The 9,612-nt window shown below is 45.3% G+C and overlaps 1 protein-coding gene across 1 annotated transcript in view; it reads right to left on the reverse strand.

The window, feature by feature from the left end:
- Positions 1-8,322, reverse strand: part of skila (SKI-like proto-oncogene a) — a gene marked incomplete in the record, with an annotated part of 28,028 nt that extends 19,706 nt beyond the window's left edge. The window contains 1 exon segment of the mRNA XM_014007408.1: positions 7,042-8,322. Coding sequence (XP_013862862.1) covers positions 7,042-8,160 — 1,119 coding nt within the window.
- Positions 8,323-9,612: the final 1,290 nt, after the last annotated feature.

Below are 9,612 nucleotides of genomic sequence, written 5' to 3' on the forward strand. Positions count from 1 at the left end.
CCCCCCTACAGCAAGGCTGTTTTTAATACGAGCTGTAGTGAAGCCAGAAACAGAGCTGCAAATGTAAAAAATAAAATTAAATAAATAATAAGTGCTGCATCTTAGATAAGCGTGACTTTGGTGCTTGGGGACACTTATAAAAACATATCGATGCTGAAGTGCACTCACCAGTTTTAAATACGTGCACCCATTAATAAGGCTTTTATAGCTCAAGTGTCTAATTGCAACTGGAGGTCAAAAAGCTTTGAAGATTGTCTTCTTTTTTGTTTGTACTGTAAGAAGCTGAGGGGCTGCTGAGAATCCAGAGGGAAATCCAATCTACAGTACAAGTCATATTTTTCCAAGGTCTATATGAGCTGATACAAACCCCTGAGAAACACAAGGCAAAGAAAACTATGTTTGCATGTCTGCCTAAAGAAATTTCAGTAAGACAGATAACTCCCCTGGGGGACGTCACTGCAGGAGGGAATAACGGGGGAGATAAACACATTAGCAGTTAGCAACGCAGAAATGAAAAGCAATAGAAGACAAGGCAAAGAGCAAAATGCCACTTGTTTCAGCCTCATTTCTGCAGCCTGTTTCCTAGTTGCTAACTTTACAGTCTTGCCTTGAGCAACATCACTCAGACTCCTTGGGAGATTTACAAGATATGGAGTCTGTCAGCAGTGGAGGGGGAAGAAACAGTTGAAGGGGGGGTCTGAAGTGGGACAAAGGTGAGCCTGGAAAAGAAAAGACTAAAATGGGCGAGTAATTCGAGCTTAGCCAGTCTGCGTCTTGGGGAGTTTTGCTGCACTTTCTGTTTTCTTTTGGCGTCTAGACTGAAGGTCAAACCTATAGCAAAAAGGACAGGGGTAGCACCTAACTCGGTGGGCTTCAAGGCATGTGTGGCCTGCTTGACAGAAAACTGAGAACAACTAATCTCACACAACTCAAAGAGAATTACTTCCACATGGAAATCACAAGGTGTTAGCACACAGCCAAATAAATAACCAGCAAAGTGGAGAGATGGGGGATTGTTTAACAGTGCAGACCTCTGTTTCCCCTGATTCCTACGTGTTTGCAACAAGTATAATTTATCAATGAAGTGGCTGTGCCTAATGTGTTGTGGCTGTGCTGTATGGTAACCCAGCGGGACCTATGACACACTTTTGATATCCTGTTTATGTGAGTGTCTGAGAGACAGGAACAGTGGGAGACATGAGTGAGGGACGTTAAGTGCCTCTATGGTGTATGTAGTTCTCTCATGGACAGCACTGTCTCTGGGTTTCTCCATTTATATCTCATTAATCACCTTTCCCATGGGGAAAACGGCACACAGAGCCTTTCAAATGCAAACACACTCGCTCTGCTTGCACACAACAGGCACATGTTGGCAATCTCCCACCAGTCCTTACAGTACACCTCCCTACACACCCTGGCCCCAACACACACACACACAACCAGCTCGTCTGACTGTCACCCAGAGACGAGACAGCGGACAGCTAATCTCATCAACACATCGATTAATTACCACCAAGATCATTCCGGTCTTATGGATGTGTAACAACTCAAGCAGCTTTTTCTTTGTAAAAGAAAAAAAAACTTGTTTGGACTCGTTGCTAATTTCAAACCACTCTTTATACTCGTTATCGCCCTCGTTTTCCTCAGAAGCAGTGAACTGGTCGATTGCCCCGGAGGGAAGGAGACGGAGCAAAGAGAACATGCAAACAATCAGTCAGTTTGTAGAGCACTTTTAAAGCCCGAAGGACAGCTGGGAGGGGCTTAGCTGGTTTGTTTAGTCTATGTGACTGTTGGCAGACATGGCAGAGGCTCTCCTGCACAGACAAACCCATTTTCCCCCCGCCTGTCGATGTGAGAAGCTCATTCAGGGCAGCGCACGATCCTCATCGTCAGGTGATGAAGGGGGGTAAAGAGTCAAACCAAGGAAACAGATAATGAGCTGGAGCAGAGGTGTGAAATCATCGCCAGCCAACCAATGGTGCATTTTTTACATGTGTAGATGTAAAACCAAGAACAGGCTGTGCACAGCTAATCCATATAATGAAACGAACTGTGACTATATGAAACCCAAAACCTGAGAGGTTTCTTATCTATTTAAGACAAAGACGGAGAATAATTATTTTGGTGTTCCTCCAGTGAGCTGTGATGTTGCTACAGCTCTGTAAAACTGACAATGACCTGATGGTAACATACCAGAGGCCCCACGGCTCAGCCCCTCCCACCTCATGAGGCCCCGTTCAGTTCTTTACAACAGACAGCAAACACTGGTCAAGGCTGGGGTTGAGTGTAGCGTACACGAACACTCTCCCACACCGAGCTACATATGCGACGTGACAGACTGCGTTTGTCTGGGCCAGCGCTCAAAAGAGCAGCTCTGTGTTTAGAATGAGTGGATGACTGTTCTTTGGAAAATACACGGACAGAGAAGTATGCGTACGGGAGTCTCGGGCCGGGGTGAGTGTTAGCTGGGGAAATGCACGCTCGAATAAATGTGATTGGCTGGCCAAGAGGGCTGCTACGGAATAGATTTGTGGCGCAGCTAAGGTCCCACAGAGGTTAATTTTCAACTCAGGGAGAGGAGAGCTGGGCCCCAAGCCCATGGTAACAACCACATCAATGCTGACGAGTTCTTCCTCATGAAGGACCACCAAAGTGTAGAGCTGTTTGCAACTGAACAAGATACACACTGACCTGCAGCGACATAAACCCTGGACTTTTCTTCTTTTCCTCATTACGTGCCAGGTGTAAATTTCTATAGCTAGCACTGGCAATAACTATTACTATTTTTAATCGTTTCACATCTCTTCTGCTTCCTCCCCCGCCCCCCTCTCTTGGTACGTGTCCTCTTACTATTCTGCGTCAGCTGCGCCTTCACCACATCCATCAAGGTTGCAGACCTGATCAATAACCACTGGCCTTTCTTCCCAACTGCCTCACAGATGCACACAAGTGGTCTTATTGCTTATGTAGCGATCGACTTATCGGGTCATTTTGCTGCTTACTTTGTTACTGTTCGCTGGCAGGGGCCTGGGGGTGGGGTGGGGGCATTGACAGCTGCAAGAGAACCGTCAGATTTTGAAGGAGGAGAGGATGAGAGAAGAACTGCATCGCCAAGAGCAGATTGGAGGTAAGATGAAATGTCTGAGGAGAAGGAGCCTGATGATCAAAGATGGATGTGAAGATGGAAGTAGATGATGGGTGGGGGGTAAAAAAAAAACAGCAACTGCAGCATGGTGAATGATTAGCATGTCTGCCAAAATTCAATTAGATCCAACCCAGAAGAATGACTGACGAGCAGACAGACAGAGCAGACGGGAGCCAGCTAGAGAGTACAGCTGCACCGCTCTGTGGTAATGAAGTCACTGGTTTCCAAATAGCAAACAGAGGAAGCCAGAGAGCTGCAGCTGTCTGCCGTCTGTGCCGCAGCCACTGTGTCAGCCCGGCCAGGCAGACAGACAGAGGAGGGCTGTTCACTACGTCTGACTTCTCTGACTCGGAGCCAGCGCAACGCTACAAACAAGGCCGAGGCAAATAAGCACCACGTTACAGTTCAAAAACACGCCTAAAGCATCAGCGTCTAATTCTTCATATGTTGAAACTAAGTCATAGGGAAACAAATCACCAACATAACACATAAAACAAATTATAATACAGATAGTTTACATTTTTGTGCATCACTGAATCAAAACCTATTTGTTCCCTTTAGATATTTTCTGATCTATTGATTTGCTGAAACTAACACGAAAGGAAGTTTTACATTAAAATAGATCCATCAAATCTATTTTCTTGTGTTACTTCCTGACTTCTTTGCACAGACAAAAAACAAAAACAAAAAGAAAACAAAATGTAACACCACCTGACGTCTTGGTTTTAAGTACAAGTGACTGTCTCAACTCGCAGAGGCAAAATGAACTCATTGTTTGGAGAGAACTAAAATAATTTAGGTAATAAGGCTTCGTCTTGTTGCTGCTGGCTGCTGTCTGTTAATGGCGTCCGTCTAGCAAACTCTATTTACACAGCAGGGATCTGCAGACAGGCCAGCAGTGCCTCCAGGCACAAGGCGCCATTTATAGAGCGCAAGTCCTGGAGTTTTTAAATGCACGTACTCAAGCCAAACACTCCTAACAGGATATGGGAGTGCAAGGCCATTGGAGAAAGTCAGAGGGGGGAAAAAAACTTCCAGAAGGCTGCCCTTGTTTGTGTCTCGTCTCTTCTCAGAGGTCCCCCTCTGGTAAAAACGAACAGCTTTGTGAACGTGCACGTTGACACTGTGTGTAAATAAGTGCTCACGGGAGAAGCCGTCTACGTTTGGGGTTGGACCAACGCAGAGGAAAAGTGAGCCACCTTTCTTAAAAGCATGCGTGTGACTGTACGAGCTGCCCGGCTGTCCTTTCGCTGACATCCACTGGGATGTGGAAAGTGTGAGTCACACAGCCAGTGCAGCGGAGGCGGTCGGACACCGAGAGTCTGGAGGATGTTCAGGGTGAGAGACCTCCTCACATCCTGTTCAGTCAAACACATTTTCATTACGCCAGCACACAAACACAGAGTGCTTTCACTTGGAGGGGAACCACTGTGTTGTGACTGGGTGAAGCGGCACACTGTGGGTGCAGCTTGTTCTCTAGTTACTGACCTTTGATACACTCATAATATCTTCTCAGGGAGAGGGTGAAGTGTTGTTCTCCTTAAACACACAAAATCACCTGCTTCCTGAATACGTTCTTGCACTCTTTAGGAATGTGCCCACTTGTGACCAGTGTCTACACAAACGTCGGAGAAACACTATTTCTAATGAAGTCGAATCCTCAACAATGACAGAAAAGAGAAGGTATAAAATGAGAAAAGGTAGTGTGAAAAACACATCGGAGAGAAGACAGCACCTCAAACTGTGGTGAGACACAGGCTCCAGAGAGCCTGGCAAAGTGTGAGACAGAAAGACAAATATGTGTCATACTAACCTCCAATTATATGCTCTTTTACACACACAGAGAGAGAGAGAGAGCCACACACACGGAGAGCTACAACGTCTGACACATAAAAGCACACAGAGACGTTAGGACTCATAATTCACCACGACGTTACATATGTTTTGTTGCTTGTGTTGCCTGCGTCTGTGTCCGTTGCTGTTTATTCTGCCTGCGTTGCGGCGATACCGTGTCTGCGCCTCTGAGAAAGAATGCCTGCGACTTTCAAGATGAATACCTTCGATCCGAGACAGAGGCAGAGGCAGAGGAGAAGGACGTTTGGGAAGAGGCGGGACAGGAATGCGGTTTGGGATGCCAGACGAGACAGCGTTTCCGCCACATTCACACGTCAAGCTGACCAGAGGCGAATTATTTATCCGTTTCGCCAACGTAAACATTTGTGTTACGGTGGCTGTTTTCGACACCTGCAGATGCGTGTACACCACAGCCTTACATATAAACAGTGACCTGAAAGAAAATGTTGGAAAACGTTGTGGAGAAATCTATGTGCACCAATCCGACAAAAACATAACCCCACATTCACCCCAAAAACAACGCAAGAAGCAGCTCTGCTCTGGTCAAACAAGTCAGGAGACATTTTTAATGTTAGTGGAAAAACATAATCTCATCCTTCACTGAATGATAACTCTTTTATGCTCTCTGGCCTTGAGGTTTTGATCATATATTGACTTTTTTTCCCTCCCTAATGCAAAAGAAAAAGAAGAAAGCATCCTTTTCAGACGACCGCAGCATTGTGGGTTTCAGTAATATTGCAATGAAGCATTTTCAATTTCAGGTTTGCCTGCAGGTGAAGGGAACCTAGAAAATGGCTTGTGCTGCATCTAGACGTTTTCCCTTTTCCAATAAACACTTTTCTCCCACGTTGCTAAGCAACTCTTCACAGAACTCATAAATCAGAGACCAAACAGTCAAAAATGTCTTGTTTCGATGTCACCAAGTTGCGGCTTTGTAAAAACTGCAAGGACGTATGTGAAATAGCAAAATTCCACTCATTGAAAATAAATTTGAATTTGTTAGATAAAGGATTTGAACATTGCTGTTGGCCTTTATGTCATTCTGATCCTGGACTTTCAGCCTCTATCTGAGAACTCCTGTGTTCGGTTTTTGTTGAGCGCCTTTCCCACTGACCTCCAGGTGACCTGAGAGGACAAATGATGCCTTTCCTCTGCAGCTGTGGCCAACTGGCCGAGTCTGATCAGACCTGGTGAGCCAGATGTCACCACCTGTCCACCTTCAACAACAGCCATAAAGTCGGTTTAAACCCATCAAATACACAAAACGTGGGACTTGGGGAGATTTTAGTGCATACAGGGTTCCTACAGTTTAAGGTGAGTTAAATTTAATACTTTTTAAGACTTTTTAACGTCAAATGAAATTAAATTTCAGACCAATTTCACAATAAACACAAAGGACAAAAATAAAACTGGCAGAAACTCATGAATCAAAGTATTTTTGGTTGAAGTATTCAAATATTCCTAACTTTAACCATGTCAAACTGCCTTTTTTTGTCAAACGTAGCAAAAACCTTCTTAGCAGTCAGTGTTAAACTTAATTTTATTCCTGGAAATTCTGTAACGACCTAAAATTTGGAGTTTTAGGACCCAGAGTGGGGTCTCAACCCCAATTTGCTGTATTTGAAACCTTAAAGTCCCTGTGACATCAATTTTTTGTAAGAAATGTGAATACATTTGTGGAAGACTATATTATTAACATTATGAAATGAATTTCACGATGCTCAGACGGACGGTTGTTGAGATATTTGCATGTGAAGAAACAGGAAGTGATGTCAAAGAGGAATGTTTAAAAAAATAAATAAATGTTACCAATTATTTTAATATTTGAGACAAATTACAATCAACCTATTTACAATGTGTTAACATCTTTAAGACTTCTGAAAGATTGATTTAAGACATTTTAAGGCTATTTAAGACCTTAATTTTGGATCAATGAATACAATGACTTTTAAGACTTTTTAAGGATCCGCAGGAACCATGTGTATAAACATTAAGCCAAACACCAGTTTTTTGGCACCAAACTTTAGCCAAAGTGCACTTACTTTGTCGAGCGATCTCTTGAGTTGATAGTGGAACTTCTCCTTGACCTCGTCCAGCAGCTGCTTAAGTCTGGGCTCCTCGGCGGTCCCTTGGTACTTCCTGGCGAGCTGCAGGTAGCACGGCCACTTGGCTGAGTCAAACCCCCAGTGGCAGGTCCTCTTATCGGGGGACTTGTGCGAATGCATGACAAACTTCTGTGGCGAGAAGAGCAACTGGCACTCGACGCACTGGATGCAGTGCGCCTCGGGCTGGGTGTAGAACTGGGGCACGAAGAGACCCTGGCACTTCCCCAGACACTGGTGCTCCACCTGGAAGCTGGCCTTGCTCTCTTTCAGCAGGCCCTGGACCGACAGTTTGCCGCTGGGGTCGGCGGGCAGGGCGGCCCCGGGGCGCAGGAGGGCGTTGCACAGCCGCTGCGCGTCCGTCAGCGTGATGAGGCCGCAGGAGGGCGCGTTGAAGGGCAGGATGCCCAGCACCTTGAGGATGTGCAGCTGCTCGGCGTCGCAGCGGGAGCAGTAGACGTAGAGCTCGTCGCACACCGTGTTGATCTGCTGCAGCGAGAAGTCGCGCAGCACCGAGTTGAGCACCTGGGGCAGGCAGAGGCGCTTCTCCCCGCCGACCACGAAGCAGGAGATGGACTCTCCCTCCAGCAGCGAGTGGGTGAGCTCAGTGGAGCTGTCGCAGGGAACCAGCAGGGGGCCCCCTCCCAAAACAGGAGGGGAGGGCAGGGGGGGCAGACCAGCAGAGTGCTCCTGCCCGGTGCGGGCGGAGAAGGCAGCCGGGCCCCCGAGGGAGCTCTGGCTGCTGAGAGTGAACTGGGCCAGCGTGTGTTTGAGGCCGGGACTCAGGTCCAGGGCTTTACCGGAGCCCGTGACGTGCAGCTCTGCTCGGCCCTCAACATCCATCTCCACGTCGTGACGCGGATCCTCCGCCTGCTCCCGCTTCACTCTAGGAGTTTTGGGAAGGGAGTCCAAGCCGCGCCGTTTCAGGTTGATCTCCGCCATCACTCGTTTCTTGATGGGGGCGTCCTCCATTCGCTCTCTGTACAGACGCTTCATGTTGCCTTTGAATGAGGTCAAGTCTTTAAAAGGGGTCTTCAAACTGGTCTGGGTGCTGGCCATACCTGAAGCACGGGGTTACAGTCGTACGTCTGCACTTTCTTTTCCTCCCTGCTCCTCCTTTTTTTGTCTTTTCAACCCTTGAAGTCTTTCCTAAATGAAACAAATCTTCTGGTACTTAGATACATACATGATGGTTACTGAAGCTTCTATGTTCTGATCCACTGCCTGAAATATAAAAAGAACAGAAACAGGAATTCAGAAAACAAAATGACAACAATTCACTCAGTATCCCAAATATAAATTACCAAACAACTCAGCCAATTTGACAGAGGCTTTAAAATTTAATGTGGCAGTGCCTGAGAGTCATTCACAACACATCCTCTGAGCGTGAGATTGTGCATAATGCTTTTAAAGCTCAACCAAAACAACTAGTTTTGTCATTTCTCAACAAAAGATGATCTTAATCTAAAACTCTAGCATGAAAGCTGGCAGGCAACATGCATTCCTGTAAGACACCTTTGATTTATACTGACCCTGTTTGAGATTTAAAAGGTCTCAAGCTGTTGTGGTTCAGACCAACAAATGGCAATTACCATATTTCACACAAACACGAGGTTTTCTCAGCCAAAAGGAAATTCAAATCAAGGTTTCCACCAAACCAACATCTTCACAAAGAGGACATTTTAACAACGCAGTTGGCCAAAGAGTTGATGGGTGCGATGCTTCGTTGCATCGCCAACGAGCGGCAAAATTAAAAACGAACCCCTCTTTGCAAAAGCCAAATAAAACCTGCGCAGTATTTTCCTCATACCAATGTTTAATGTGCCCCTAAATTACAAACGTGCGAGCAAAATTTATGAACAGCTGGCAGCTAACACCTGGGTTTGTTTACCTACGGAAACAGCCAAAGTGACTGAAAATAGGTCAACGATCATCCACGGATGAGACGTTAGGGATGGAGAGGTCCAACCATTTTGATGTTCTTACACTTAGGTTTGTTGAGTAAAGTAAGCATGTAAGTAGGTCTGTCGATTGGTAGGTAGGTTAAATTGAGGTTATAAAATTACTGGTGTAGAAGTTTTAAAAAGATGCATAAGTTTTAATGTTGAGATCCGTTTTTGTGGGGCTCTAAAGTCTTTTTTTTGATCCCTCTATATTTGTTCTTTCACATTTAGCAATTTCTACCTAAAATTCCCGCCCTATTTGTTTACCCAGTAGCCTCAAACTTCAACATTGGTTTCCACAGATTCAGCCCCATGTGTTTTGTTTACACTGACCGCATACCCACGTTTCTGACCTGCATGATCAACATATTTAGAATTTATAAACTCTTTCAAAGTAATTTTGGATAACACTTATTTGACTTCATAGTTTGCAATTAGGTACCTTTACAACACAGCTCTGGTGCTGCAATATGACAAGAAAATGCAGCTTTAATCCACTTCAAATTGGTAATTTTTTTATTAAATCCAAAAGATAACTGAAAACACAGCTTGTTGAAAGAGTGAAGAA

Source organism: Austrofundulus limnaeus, unplaced genomic scaffold, assembly GCF_001266775.1.
Source record: "Austrofundulus limnaeus strain Quisiro unplaced genomic scaffold, Austrofundulus_limnaeus-1.0 Scaffold42, whole genome shotgun sequence".
Classification (NCBI taxonomy): domain Eukaryota; kingdom Metazoa; phylum Chordata; class Actinopteri; order Cyprinodontiformes; family Rivulidae; genus Austrofundulus; species Austrofundulus limnaeus.